A 15,427-nucleotide genomic window follows, 5' to 3' on the forward strand; every position below is an offset into this window, starting at 1 on the left:
GATGCAGTTTAGCAGGGCAGCTATTTGCCCAGATGCTGGTAAAAAAATGTAACTGAGATAGCCAGGGTCTCTGCCATCCATACAGGTTTACACTTGGCATTGTAGTGACCCCACAGAGTCCTCTTACTCTTCACTGAATAGCCAAGCAGACCTTTTAGGTGACTGTTTCTGATACATACCAAATTTAGGATTCAGACACAGAACATGTAAGTCACAGTAATGGTGCTTGTGGTTGGCTCTCCACAGCTACACAGAGCAAAATGCCCATGAGGGCATCATCTGCTCAGGCTCTGCACTGAGGCCAGAGAGAGGGTGATGAGAGCCAGTGAAATGTCTCTATGTTGGGAGCTGAGCTACCAAGCTGAGGGGTCAGCTTGTGGCAGGTAGGAATGGCACCGGGAATCAAGACCAAAGATGATCCTTCAGTTGCTTCCTGAGAAATCCATCCGGAACAGCAGAAACTTAGTGACTGGGTAATAAGGGCAGGGAGGGAGGAAGTGTGTAACACAGGTTGGGGAAGTGGGCAGGGATTCAGGCTCTCACTCGTGTTCTTCCAGGCATGTTCCTCTAGTCCTGGCAGGGAGCAAGACTATGCAGGTACATGCTAGAGACTGAGACAGTTCTCTTGTCAGAGCTAATACAGGTTGTAGAGAACAATCAAGAAGAAAATTTAAGTTAAGAAGTAATGTTAATGTCTAGAAGTCATGTAGGAATCCCAGGGCCAGACAGAAACAAGACACCCAAACTGTCAGCTCCTGGCTTTTGGACACTAATTCATTCCTATGCCCTACTGAGCTGGGAAGTTAAGGCATCACATGTCTGCTGCTAGCTTTAATTGGCCCCTGGAAAAGGAGACTTGGATAGCTTGGCTGTGGGGGTTGGGCAGTATTAGTGAACATAACCGAGGAAGCATCGGCAGATTGGCTTCTGAAACTGCATGCCAGCTCTAAATGCTATAAAAAATGTGTCTCATTTAATTTTTAGTCAACCACCAGTTCTTCAAGAAATATTCAACAAATGTTGGCAGATTCTATCAATCGTATGAAGGCATATGGATTTCATCAGGTAAAAAAAGACTTCACGTTTTGTCTTCAGGGGCCTAAATGTATAGCCAGTTCCACTGATGTTTCACAAATTAGTCTATTAGTCTCATGCAGAATTGAAATTAGGCAGCAGAATGTGAAATCTGTCTTGAAAGCTGCAAACACAGCTATTCATCTTGCCCCATTTATCTCGAGTTGGCAATGTCTTGGATGCCATGCCAAGAACAGATGCCAGGATGCATCTGATGACTTTTCACTGAAGAGCCAAGACACAGGCAACGTCCCGAGGGGCTGTGAACACTGAGCGAAGAATGATGTTGAAGAGCAATAAGTGGCACACTAACCTTGGTAGCCCTAGTGAATTCTGATGGTGTGGCTTGTGTGCTTGTTTTGTGAGTCTGGCCCTTGGAGACAAGCTACCTCTTTGGACATCCATGTCCAATGAGGCAAGACCCCTAGAGACCTGTGATTGCTCTCCTGCCCATCCAGATGTGACATTGTCCCCACAGGCTAAGCTCATCTTCTGATATGCAGAAAACATAGTAAGAATAGGAGGCTGCCCAGAGGTCATGTGATCCTCAGGACTGAGACCCTCACTCCTTCATGGGGACACACATGGAAACTGGGACAGCTCACAGCTTTGAGACTTCTTGAAGTGATGAAGTTTTGGAATGCTAGTCCACACAGGCATATTGATGATACAATACAGTGTGTCCTCTATATCTACTTAGATTCAACCACTGGTTGAAAATATTTGGAGGAGAATTTTATCTGTATCGACCATGTACTGCCTTTTTGTTTATTATCCTTTAAATAATACAGTGCAATAATTAGTTAGACAGCATTTCCATTGTATTAGGCATTACACAATTTAAAGTATGTAAGAGGAGATGCAGGTTCTATGCAAAGATTCTTCTATTGTATGTAAAGTAATTATGGTATATCAGCAGGGGCTCCTGGGTACTGGGGGACAATGCACACATGCCTGTTTCTAAAACAAGAGCAATGAAGGACTTAAGGGAAGTTTTCAGCTGCACCACCAAGATTATGTTATATTAAGTGACCTAGGACAGTCCAGGTATTCACTCAACAATCATTTCTTGAATGTGTGCTGTGTGCTAGGTTCTGGGGTGGAAATCGCAAGCATTTTTTATGAGCAAATTACATCGAGCTTCCCTTCTCAGGGAACTTATTGCCAGTGTGGGTGGGGGGACAGATGAGAACTTGGAAGCCAGGTGATCATATGTGCATGGCGGGAGATGAAGCAGGATGAGGGAGTTAAGGAATGCTAGGAGAATGGGAGGTGGCGTTTTTAGACAGGCGGTCAGAGAGGGCCACTCTGAGAAGTCCTACAGAACAGAGACCTGAAGAAACAAGGGAACAAGGTGGATGGATGTTGGGAACACAGGAGACAGCAGGTGTCAAGGTATGAAGACAAGACTGTCTTGACATGGTCCAAGATAGCAGATAAGTGGTGAGAATGAGCCGATCACTTGCCATGCTTCTATAAACAAGGGTGATGGAACTTCCCATGCTAAACGTGGGTAATGAATCAGGCTTCCTGCTCTTAGAGACAGCTCTGGACTTCTTAGGTTTTCTAGCTGCTCTGAATAAGTCAAGAGATGAGAGCCAGATCTCATTTGCTGTTATTCTGTGAAGCTTGTTCATTTGGTCTCCTTCCCCATTGAGCTCAGAGGCAGGTTTACTAAATACAGCATTCTCAGACATTATGGCATGGCCTATCATCTAGCTACTTAATACCTGTGCGATTATTCATTTAATGTTTTCCTTCACTTTTTAAACTTCCTGCTTATTCGCACCAAGCTTCTATGATAGTACTAGTTTGATCTTACAGCAATGTTTTCTTAGCCACCTTGAAGACATGTGGCGTGTGGAACAGAGCTCCAGCTTTAGTATTTCTGTTTAAATGTGGAAATAGCTCCCAGCGCTTCTGTGTACTTCAGGTCTGTGCACAGATTCAGTCAGGGATGGTACATTGTAACAGTCATTTCAAACTCTACATCTGTTCTTTGGTTTTTAGACTCCATTGTGTTTGCTAGCAAAAGGAGCTGAGCTCTAGAGAGGTTAACAGAGTAAGGAACATAGAGGACACATAAAAGTTGTATGTGAAGGACAGAATTTATGAATTATCATTGCATTATACTGTGACTGATGACTTTCTATGGTGATTAAAAACAAGTTTCTTAGCATTTAGATTTGTGTTTTAGTTGTGGCAAAATAATTTCACAGTAAGGGAGTCTGAAAGTCTTGATCTTTGTACAGGAAAAGAAAGGGAAAGAAAGAGAGAGGAAGGAAGGAAGGGAGGAGGGAGAGAAGGAAGGAAAGAAGGAGGGAAGGAAGGAAGGAAGGAAGGAAGGAAGGAAGGAAGGAAGGAAGGAAGGAGCTCACTGGTAATAAAGAAGACGGACATAGGGCTAGTCTTTTAGTCTGTTTATTACTTTGCTATCAAGGCTTGTGTTAGTTTACCAGGTTGTACATTCACTTTGCTAAGGAACTCTTAGAAGGCCATATCCACATAAACACAGTACTTTTTAGGTCTAAATGATTCAGGTTTTCTCTTCAGTTTAAAATAAGTTCCCTTGATTCTACTTAATGAGATGTACTTAAAACCATGAAGACAGTAAATACCTTCCATTTATTTTTATACTATAATTTAAAAACTCCCTAATTCCATGTACGTGTGCATGTGTGTGCGCACATGCTGAACCTGAGGCTTGAACTCAGGGCCGGGGCACTGTTCCTGAGCATTTTTGGTTGTTGTTGTTCAAGGCTAGCTCTACCACTTGAGCCACAGATCTACTTCTGACTTTTTGGAAATTCATTGGAGATATGAGTCTCATGGACTTTCCTGCCCAGGCTGGCTTTGAATTGCAATCCTCAGATCTCAGCCTCCAGTATAGCTAGGATTACAGGCAAGAACCACAGCACCCAGCCTGAATTCCCTTTTTAAAAGAGCCGTCACATCCATTATTTTGCATTTTCCTTGCTGGATGGAAGTTTTAAAATATGCTTTTCTTTTTTCCTTAAGCAACAACGTTCCTTTCTGAACCAGCTGTGATGCCTCAGTTTTAGGCCTTGGTTAGACGCCACGCACAGCCCCCACTGCTTCTCTACCCCGTTAAGTAGTGTTTACACTGTTTTGAGCAGTGTGTTGACTTCCGGAAGGCTATTTAGGGTGGTTAAGTGCTCTGTCTGGGTGAGAGATCTGTTTACTGAGGCTATACTCGTCATCTGCACTCTGCCTGGCACTTTGAAATGTAGCCCTCGCTATAACCCTGTGAAATACCTCTAACCCCTTCACTCTCAGGAATGGGTCCTCCGAGTTCCACAGCTGGGCAGCCATGGGATTCAGGTGAGGCTTGTACCCGATGCTCTTCTAGTAAGCTAGAGCAAATCACATGGTACGTGTATGGCAACAGCACAGGGAAGCCCCACTATGTAGAGTCATTAAAAACAAACAACACCACAAAAGTCAGGCAGGTTTTATGCCCTAGTCCTTCCAGAAAACTGTTAAATGGATTGATCACCAATGCTTTTCTCTCTCTCTCTCTCTCTCTCTCTCTCTCTCTCTCTCTCTCTCTCTCTCTCTGTTTCTCTCTTCTCTCTCTCTCTCTGTGTCTCTCTTTTCTCTCTGTCTCTCTCTTCTCTCTCTGTCTCTCTCTCTTCTTTAACACAGAAGAAAGAACCCTTGAAGAAAAAACCAGATGAAGAAATCAAACAAGTAGAGGAAGAGAAAGCCAAGCAGATTTGTACGAGCTGGAAAGAAGATTCGGAGTGGCAGGCATCTTGTGAGTATGCAGAGGCCTTGTTCCCAGCTTCCCGCCTCTCAGCTCTCAGTTCACACGATGATGCGTCCTGAAAGCACTTACAGGTGTCTAGAGAGGCAATGTAACACTAGACTCACTAAGTTAACTGGTAGTTTTGGGCCAAGTGCTTTTGAATAGAATTCTCCTCAGTTTATATCATGAAAATGGCGACCCCTGTACATGAAGGAATAGTGTGGATGTGACTCTGAGACACATGCTTTAGGAGAGTGTTCAGGGCCTTTAGAATATGTCTTTTTGGCTTGGAGAAGAAAAATAAGTTAAAGATGAGTATAAAAATATCACTATCTGAAAGTAAGTTATGAAGGAAAAGAGCTGGAAGATTATTAACCTGTCAACATTAGTTTTCTTAGAGGTGAGGTTTAAGACTATTTGTGTTTTCTGCCCTGTTTTGTTTTTCCCTAATGTTCAACAGTGCATGTCCCTTCTTTTCTAGTAAAAGGGCTTGAACTCAGAGCCTGGAACTCTAACTCACACCTGGCACTCTACCTCTTGAGCCACACCTTCAGTTTTGTATTTTGCTGGTAAACTGTAGATATAATCTCAAAGGACTTTTCTGCCCAGACTGGCTTAGAGCTTTGATCCTCCAAATCTCAGCTTCCTAAGTAGGTAGGATTATAGGCATGAACAACATGTGGCCAGCTAATAGTTCTATTCTTCACTGACACCCTGCAGTAGTTGCAGGACATAATGATGTTTGCATACAGGTGTCTTTGTGAACCCGACTGCCTGCATGTGTAAGCATCCTTTCTGTGGCTGTGAGCAAACCTCCACCCCCTTCTGAGCTAGCTCTGCAGAGAGAACGCTACAGGGGAAGAACAAACCAATGTCAGCCACCCCAAGGGTAGGATGCTCAAGGATGCTAGAATTCAGTAGGAGAAAGAACGAAGATTCCACTAGACACAGACAAAAGCTACACTTCTAGCTTATCCCTTGAGACAGGTTGAACAAGAGTGCAGGACTGGCAGTATTTACAGAATGTTCACAATCTGAAATTTTTCTGCAGTCCCATTATGGCAAATGCTATTAAAATGATAATTTTGTGGGGAAGTGAAAATATTTACAAGAACCAATCCATAACCTTCTGTGCTAGGTACTGAAATCCTAGTGTAATAAAATCATCTGGAGACCTCTTTGAAGTCAAACACGACAGGATTTGACCAATAATGCCTGGACTAAAAATATACTCTGTGAAAATTACATTTACATTCTGTATTAGTAGTTTTTTCACATTGTAAAATGAAACAAGTCTCCCCAGCCACCATAAAAAATACTGTTAAAGGCAGCTGTGGGATACTTTTACATGTATTAACATGTTCTATACTTCTTCTAGAACGTGCTTGGATAGCATCTCTTTACTTTTTGTCTGTCATACCAATTCTGATTTGGTTTAGCTCCTGGGGTCTCTTTGATTGCCTTCTCCCTTTTTCCTGGTCCCAGTCACACAGCACCTGCCTTTCTGGTCATGGCTAATGACTCAAAGCATACTGTGTCCTGAATGTGGGTTTGGAAGGGGACGGGACACGTGCCTTTTATGCTAATTCCAATCCTCACGCAGCCTGAGGTTCCACGCTTACCCTTGCCAACTTCACCTGGGTCACCTCCCTTCCTCCCCCTCTTTCTTCGCACTCCCTCTCTGAAGGTCCTGAGTTCCTAAATGCAGACAGTGTGGAGAATGAGCCCTGAGGTCTGATCACAGACATCGATGGATAGATGGTCCGTTCACACCCTTGGATGACAGATGCCATGCGCACTGTCATGGCGTGCTGAGGACTGCATCTCCAGGGGGTCTTTCTCACACCATGTTGTTTTTCTAGTGCGAAAATCCAAAGCAGCGGATGAGAAGAGACGCTCCCTGGCTAAACAAGCGAGGGAAGACTACAAGAGGTTATCCCAGAGGGGAAGAAGCGGTGAGGGGCTGCAGAGTGGTCCCCAGAAGCCCCGAAGACCGCCCCTTCCACCCAAGCCCCAGTTTCTACCCCCGGCAGGGTGCCCACAGAAGCTACCTGGGTAAGAAGCCACAGCCACACACCACTGCATTTAGATGTGGGGTAAAGACACATATCAAGGGACCCAGAGGTATAGGTGGCCTCAGACTCCGATCCTCCTACGTCAGCCTCTTGTATAGATAGGGAGATTACGGGTGTCTGCCACCATACCTGGCTTTTTGTTTGATTGTGGGAGTTGGGGGAATGTCTCCTTGTCTCCCTAACATCTTGCCTGGGCTGGATTTGAGCTGCAATCTTCCCAATCTCCTTTCCAAGTAGCTAGGTGTACAGCTGCAGGTCATCATGCTAGGCTGTGGGCGCCCAGGTGTGATTGCAGTTGTCATTCTGAGATAAATAAATAGCCCAGTTGATATTTGGAGAAATGGGACACACTCCTTTTTGTGAACGAACTCTTTCTCTGGTGAAGATGGTACCTTTGCCTCCTAGGCTGTGGCAGAATTAGGAAGAACACTATGTGTTGGAATGTACCAGAAAAATACAGTACGACCTCAGCAGGAGCCCATTCCTCATGTTCACTGAATAAAAGCATTTTTGATATTCTCTTGTCTATTAGTAAGTGGAGCTAGGGATCAAATCCAGGAATAATACATGGTAGGCAAGAGCTCTACCATTGAGCCACAACCCCTGACCCTGGAATATTTAGAGAGAAAATGTGTGAAGTCAGGTACTGATTGAACAGAGCTATGAATACCGTTGCTTTCTGAAGTAAAACCTGAAACTACTTCTTTGTTAGGAATTTGGGGAATGAAAAACAAAAATCTGACTGCTTTGAGTCAGTAGTTAGTGCCAATGCCTTTCCCCACCTCTAATACCAGGGCTGGAATTAAGGGTCTGTTCTTTAGCTTTTTCAATCAAGGCTGGCACTCTACCACTTGAGCCATGCCTCTACTTCCAGCTTTTTGCTGGTTAATTGGAGATAAGAGTTGCAGGAACTTTTCTGCCCATACTGGTATTGACCCTTGATCCTCATTTAGAGTGGTCAAGATTACAGGCATGAGCCACGAGCATCCAAATTCTTTTTTCTTTAAACAAGGAGACTTGAGGGTGGGCCTTTCTTCGGTCATGATGGCTGTTTGCCCGGCTGAAAGAAAGAGTCCATATTTACACAAAGAGCTCAACACCCATGGACCACGCACTAGGGAGGGACCGTTGAGTGCATGATGTTTTCTTTTGGACAGGGCAGCCTCTGTTGTGAGCTGTTCTGGGCTCAGTTTTTCCAGATGAAGAGGAGGCGGCATGAAGTACTTCTGGTGTGTCAGACTGGATGGGGTGAGGCTTGGGATCTTAAACAGCCATGACAGAGGTCAGCCAGGAGCCAGCCGAGGAGAAGACAGACACGCACTCTGTCTTTGGAGATTTTTGCTCCATCCCTAAGGATCATTGAGAGGAAAAGAACCTAATTTGGAAGCTAGTACAATTGTATGCCTATGAAAGCTGTCTGCTTCCAGGGGAAGTCAAATATTAGAAGATATCTTTTCCAAAATGCTCGAAAATCACAAGGGATCATATATCCACATGTATGCATGTGGACATATAGTCATGACTAGTTCACGTTAGCATATGTCATAGCATTAATGTACATTATAAGACATTCCAGTAGTTCATCTCCCCTCTCTGTTATTGCTGTGTTTGGGGATTTTTTTTGTCTGTCTGTATTGGGTTTGAACTCAGAGCCTCATGTTCTTGTTGCTTGGCTTTTTCTCTCAAGGCTGGTGTTCTACCATTTGAGCCATACCTCTACTTTTGGCTTTTTTTCTGGTTAGTTAGAGAAAAACATCTCGCAGATTTGTCTGCCTGGGTTGGCTTTGAACCATGATCTTTGGATCTCAGCCTCCACAGTAGTTAGCATTACAGGCTACCGGTGTGAGGTAGCAGTGTCCAGTATGTTGGCTTTGAACTGAATTCTGCGCACACAGTGGACTATTTGGGAAGGAGCTGAAATATGTTCACTGAATTGCAGACTTGCTTTTTGTAGTGAAATTCACTCCAGCCTAGAACTTAAGTTTGGCCTGTCACTTTACTGTAGAATTATTCTATTGCTTTTTCTTCCAGGTCTTCAGTCTTCTTCCTTGTTACTTAATATTTCTGACATTATCTTTTGGTAGAACCAAACCTCTCCAAAGTGTCAGGGAGAACAAAGCAAGTCAGGGAAGACAGAAGACACAGAAAAAGAACAAATCAAATAACTTGACATGCTAGGAAAACAATTTATTTCCTCATTTAGGGTTTCTGTTGTTTTCAAATATGTACCATCCAGGAAAATAGTGCTGGGGTGACGTGTTTAAGGTATGCTTTTTCATATTTTTAATTGGCAGTTAATAGATCTTCTAATTCCCATGAAAATGAATCTGTATATGAATACAGCAGTGGCTCCTACTTCGGAGTCCTTAAGGACCAGAAGCACAAGCGACAGATTAATGTTCTTTCTTCTGATTGTCTTTGAGGAATTGTATACTGCAGGGTGGTGGGGGAATTCAAACTCCCCTGAGCTCAGCTCATGGAACTAGATCTATATACTTCCTTCTCTGTGTATGTGTAGGTATGTGCGTATGAGTATGCATTTGTATATGTGTATACATATATAAATGTGTATGTGTGTATAATTGCATGTGCACAGGTGTGTTGTACATGTAAATGCATGCATGCATGTGAGCACGTGTGTACATGAATGTGTGTATACGTGTGTGTACATCATCATCCCTCAGTATCTGTGGGAATTGGTTGCAGGACCCCCTGCAGATACCAGGAGCTGAAGATGCTCAGGTCCTTTATGTAAAATAATGTATGCACCTCCTCTTTTGTACTTTAAATCATCTCTAGATGACATGTGACACTTGCTGTAATGTTAAGTGTTATGCAAATAGCTATTATACTGTACTGTTTAGGGGATAATGACAAGAAAAATCATCTCTCTGTATGTACAATTATTTTTCTTGGATGTTCTCACTCCTCCATTGGTTAGATAGTTAGATGCAATGATGCAGGAGAGAGAGAGAGAGAGAGAGAGAGAGAGAGAGAGAGAGAGAGAGAGAGAGAGAGAGAGAGACTATATGTGTGGAGTATTAGAGAGATAGATAAATAGAATATTAAGTAGAAAGTGTGTTTCTAGAGAAAGATAGTTAAGTAGATAAGTAGCTAGTGTATGAAGAGATTAGTAGGCAAATACCCAGATTCTAGAGATGGATAGAATATATAAGTAGATTGGTGATGGGTAAGTGGGTAGTATATAAATAGATAAGTAGAGATATATACTCATTCTTTTTTGAGGTCATTATTTTCAAAGGCATTAACTCTCTATACAACTGTATCTCACCTAACAGAAATCCGGGAGTGACCAGGATGGTTCCCACCTCTGCCCAGGCAGACATCATCCGATGGTTCAAAGAGGAGCAGCTCCCTCTCCGAGCTGGCTTCCAGAAGAGCTCTGACACGATTGCCCCCTGGTTCCATGGTGAGAGCTGAGGAAGTGTGCTAATCCCCTGGGGAGTAGTGCTAATCCCCAGGAAGTAGTGCTAATCCCCTGAGAAGTGGTTCTAATTCACTAGGAAGTGGTGCTAATCCCCTGGGAAGTGGTGCTAATCCACTAGGAAGTGGTGCTAATCCCCTGGGAAGTGGTGCTAATCCACTAGGAAGTGGTGCTAATCCCCTGGGAAGTGGTGCTAATCCCCTGGGAAGTGGTGCTAATCCCCTGGGAAGTGGTGCTAATCCACTAAGTAGTGGTGCTAATCCCCTGGGAAGAGGTGTTAATCCACTAGGAAGTGGTGCTAATCCATTAGGAAGTGGAACTAATCCCCTGGGAAGAGGTGCTAATCCACTAGGAAGAGGTGCTAATCCACTAGGAAGAGGTGCTAATCCACTAGGAAGTGGTACTAATCCCCTGGGAAGAGGTGCTAATCCACTAGGAAGTGGTGCTAATCCACTAGGAAGTGGTGCTAATCCACTGAGAAGTGGTGCTAATCCCCTGGGAAGTGGTGCTAATCCCCTGGGAAGTGGTGCTAATCCACTAGGAAGTGGTGCTAATCCCCTGGGAAGTGGTGCTAATCCCCTGGGAAGTGGTGCTAATCCACTGGGCAGGCAGAAAGAATAAAAGCTGCCTTTTATGGGTGCTGCCCCCAAAGAGTCTTTCAAATGATTTCCACAAAGAAGTTTTTCAAAGGTTTCTCTATGAGCTGCCTTCCCGAGCCTGCTTAGAAGGCTATCAGCGTCCCCTGTACACGCCGTGGGATAATACCACCACAAACTCTTTGCCCTGGGGTGGGTGGAAAAAGTGGAGTTTCCTGCTGACTCCGACAAGGGTACTGGGTACCCTTCTGCCCATGGGATCAGCTGGGGTCGATGGCTGATGGTAGTTCGCTGATACAAGGTCGATTCCTTAAACTAACTAGTGGAGTGAACTCGACTAAGCCATTATTGTTCTCTTCTTTGAGTTGTAGGTCCCTTATCTGTTAACTGGTAGAGTTAAACTTTGAGATCTTTAAATATTCTGTGGCTTCTATCCCTTGTTTCTGTTATAGTTATAGCTGCAAAGTGGGATAGTTGGATTTCTGAGCAGGTAGTCACTAATCATTGCTGTGTTTAAACTAACAAGCACCTCTGTCTAGCTGGCTCATGATAACTTCTCAGTCTCCTGGATTTTGAGAAAAGGTAGTGGCTTCTTTAAACCCTACGTTGGTTTCAGTGCAGTCTGTGATTGGGGGTGGAGTTCAGTGGTAGAGTGCTTGCTTGTTTGGACTATCCAGGCAATGACCAGATCACTGAGGTCTGAGTTGTGTGTTCTTCCCTGTGGATGTGGGCGATGATAATGTATGTCATAGAATTATTTTTTGAGGCAGGCTTTCATAGAGCTCCAGATGGCCCTGGAGCCATGATTCTCCTACCTCAGTCTCCCAGGTGCTGGAATGTCACACATGTACCACCACACTCAGGAAACTTGATGGCCCTGGAGCCATGATTCTCCTGCCTCAGTCTCCCAGGTGCTGGAATGTCACACATGTACCACCACACTCAGGAAACTTGATGGCCCTGGAGCCATGATTCTCCTACCTCAGTCTCCCAGGTGCTGGAATGTCACACATGTACCACCACACTCAGGAAACTTGGAGCCTTGTGCTTTTCCTCAGCTCTTTCACTTATGGTGGGTGCCCTACCACATGAGCCACATCTCCGGTCTAGCATTTTGTTGGTTAGTTGGAGATAAGAGTCTCTGGCTTTTTTTTTCCAGACAGACTTTTTTCCAGACAGATCTCAGGGTATCCTTAGATCTCAGCTTCCTGATTGGCTAGGATTACAGATGTGAGTCACCAGTGCCCGGCTCATAGGCTTGTTTTTAGAAAGGAAATCTGTGAATGGAGAAGGTCTCAGCACAGGACATGGACATGGTAATTCTGGCATGGCATATTAGGACTAAGCAGCTGTCCCTTCATAACCTTAACCCTACTATGAAGCATCACTCACAGTTACAGCATCACACACAGAATAATTGGAACTCCAATACGTTTTTTGTTGTTGTTGGTTGTAGGGCTTGAACTCAGGGCCTGGGCACTGTAGGGCTTGAACTCAGGGCCTGGGCACTGTCTCTGAGCTCTTACCACAAGCTAGTGCTCTACCACGTTGAGCCACAGCTCCACTTCCAGTTTTCTGATGGTTAATTGGAAATAAAGGTCTCATGGACTTTCCTACCCCATCTGGCTTTGAACCATGATCCTCAGATCTCAGACTCGTGAGTAGCTGGGATTACAGGCATGAGTCACTGGCACCTGGCATAAAATAGATCTCCATTGTTGTGAAAACAACAGTAATTTCTTTAGAGAGCCTGTCCTTAAAAAGCTTGCAGCCCACTGTAGGGGTCCACGCTGCTTGTGTAGTGTGTGGCCATGAGTCTGAGCTCAGGCTGGGGAAGGTTGGGGCAGCGAGTGGGGGGCCTGGAATTGCTACAGCAATGGCTTCTTTTTTTGAGATTTGTAACCTGGATACTATGACTCAGTTTATCTGGTGGTGTTTCCTTATGGTGGATTTGTTTTTTTCTGTCTTCCCTTTATTACACCAGCAATTCAGAGCATACTGGCAATTCCACATAATGATGCATTGGTGCTCTTTCTACTTATTTTCCATTCACCTGCAGAATTATAGCAGGAATAAGAGATGAAGTTCAGGATGGGAGTCAAATCCTAAGACTTTTATGAACTGGAGAAAAGACTGGTCCGAATTCATGGGGCCTCTAAATTCTGTCTCTATGTAAAATCTCATGTATATAGGAAGAACTCCTTTGAATATGTGCGAAGACATAAACATACATGCAAAGACATAAACAAACAAAGCTCTGATCCCTTAAATGCCAGTGGATATGGAAGCAGATAGATTGTAGAAGGCCCTCTGGAGACGTGGATCCATGATTCAGGCCCTCAATTCAGACCTTCCGAACCAGGAAGTTCCAGCTTCAGCAGTGTTGACACCCTGGGCTGGACAATTCTTTGCAGTGTGAGGCTGTCCTGAGGGGGAGTTAGCCGCACCTGTTCTCTACCTGCTGTTCTTCAGACAAGGCTCTGGTGGAGAACAGCTAGACAAGAGTCACGTGTGTTCCCAGGCCATCGCGTTCTGATTAGCAGGTGGCAGAGGCTTGAGGGGAGCACCTTGGGGTCCCCCTGACTTGCCTGGTTCTACCGTCACCTGTGCGGCTGTAAATGAATCTCTTCAGTGGAAATGTGATCTTGTTTTTACTTGTTGCCAGAACTAGGGTTTGAACTCGGGGCCTTGTTCTTGCTCAGCTTGCTTGCTCACAGCGGGTGTTCTACCACTTGAGCCCTACTTCCAGTCTGACTTTTTGTGGGTTATTTTGGAGATGGAGTCTTGTACACTTTTCTGCCTGGGCTGGCCTTGAACCACTTCCTTCTAAATCTCAACCTCCTGAGGAGCTAGGATTACAGGCATGAACCATCCACATGGAGTTGAAATGTGTTCTTTATAACCATCATTCTCATTTTGGACGATCCCTTTGCTTATGGAATCTATTCTTGGCTCTTTACAAAACACCAAAATATATTTCTAAGAAGTCCAAGCACATATAAAATGGCTCTGGTGTTTTACTAAACTTACCCATACTGCCTAGCTTTAACATAGGAGGCGCTCAGAAAGGAGTTGGCTAAAACACCTGCTCTCCCCTCTCTACTTCTTCCCACAGGAATTCTCACCCTAAAGAGAGCAAATGAACTCCTGAGCACAGGCGTGCCGGGCAGTTTCTTGGTCCGAGTCAGCGAGAGGATGAAGGGCTATGCTTTATCCCACCTGTCAGAGGAGGGCTGCAAGCATTTCCTCATCGATGCCTCTGCCGACTCCTACAGCTTCCTCGGTGTGGACCAGCTGCAGCATGCCACCCTGGCTGATTTGGTGGAATATCACAAGGTAAAACAATTCATCAGTGTAACTCCCTTCCTAAGTTGTTATCCACTCTAATAAAGAAAGGCAGTAAGGAGAAAAAAACCAGTTGAGACATATCATGGGGTGGAAGGTTCTTCTCTGATCCTTCCTCCTCCTGATAGTTCAGATTTTTCATTGCATTTTCTTTAGCACAGAATGTAGCTCCTCCTCAAATACCCAGGGAGCAGAGAACACCACAGATGATAAGCAAGCGGTACTCCCACTTTTCCCATCTGATCACAGCCTTAGCTTTGAGCTGGGGCCCTAAAGGGAAAGTGACAGTACGGAGGAGAAATTTATCTTTAATATGGTCATAACCTTCTAAAGTTTTACATAGATCAAGGGTAGAGGTGGAGTCTTATACGCTTTTTCTGCCCAGCTGGCCTTGATCGTCCAGCTCTTAGCCTCTCCAGTAGCTAGGCATGAGACACTAGCCCCTGGCAAAAATTTGTTCTTCTTAAACATAGTTCCCACTTATACGATCCATTTGCATGTGGAGTCTAGTTACTTTTTCCGGTTACTAAATACCAGAATATTTTACCTTTGAGGATGTAGCCATGTATGACTGCTGCTCCGTACTCCTCCACCCCTCCCCACCCAGCCCTGATCTTGTACCTTCTGATTGACAGGAGGAACCCATCACCTCCCTGGGGAAGGAGCTCCTGCTCTATCCCTGCGGGCAGCAGCAGGGTGAGCCACCAGATTATCTGGAACTCTTTGAGTGACAGCCTTTGTTCAGGCCATTCTAACCCTCCAGCTGGACAAGACACTACGGAAACAGACATTCATGTAGGAAGCCAAAATCACCCTGCAGCCAGGCTAGCACCCCTCATGGAGCATCCATGGAGGCCTTGCTGAAACCTCTTTGACACAGACATCGGGGTGTTATCCAAGGAAAAAGGATCTCTTCCTTATCTGTGAAGGATAAGGGTACCGATGTCAGCAATGACCTGACACGAAGAATACCACCTTAGTGATGTATGTAAGATAAAACGAACAAAGATACTTCTTAGAATTCAGTTGTACTTCAAAAGCAGCAGTAGCTCCTGTGAGCTGTCCACTCCCTCTCTGTCCTTTCTGAGGCCCTGTTGAAATGAACTTCCATCTTGTCTTCAGA

The 15,427-nt window shown here is 44.6% G+C and overlaps 1 protein-coding gene across 4 annotated transcripts in view; it reads left to right on the plus strand.

Annotated features, from left to right (window-relative positions):
• Sh2d4a (SH2 domain containing 4A) overlaps positions 1-15,120 on the plus strand; it is a 43,908-nt gene extending 28,788 nt beyond the window's left edge. For 3 of the 4 annotated variants that reach the window (XM_042700246.1, XM_042700230.1, XM_042700237.1), the window contains exons 5-10: positions 985-1,065; positions 4,741-4,852; positions 6,706-6,898; positions 10,218-10,348; positions 14,075-14,295; positions 14,940-15,120. In XM_042700246.1, the coding sequence (XP_042556180.1) occupies positions 985-1,065; positions 4,741-4,852; positions 6,706-6,898; positions 10,218-10,348; positions 14,075-14,295; positions 14,940-15,035 (834 nt within the window). In that variant the 3' untranslated portion in view covers positions 15,036-15,120. The remainder of the gene's footprint in view (positions 1-984; positions 1,066-4,740; positions 4,853-6,705; positions 6,899-10,217; positions 10,349-14,074; positions 14,296-14,939) is intronic. The other variant, XM_042700256.1, reaches the window with a different exon arrangement.
• Positions 15,121-15,427: the final 307 nt, after the last annotated feature.

Source organism: Dipodomys spectabilis, unplaced genomic scaffold, assembly GCF_019054845.1.
Source record: "Dipodomys spectabilis isolate Male_0828 unplaced genomic scaffold, ASM1905484v1 ptg000009l, whole genome shotgun sequence".
Lineage (NCBI taxonomy): Eukaryota > Metazoa > Chordata > Mammalia > Rodentia > Heteromyidae > Dipodomys > Dipodomys spectabilis.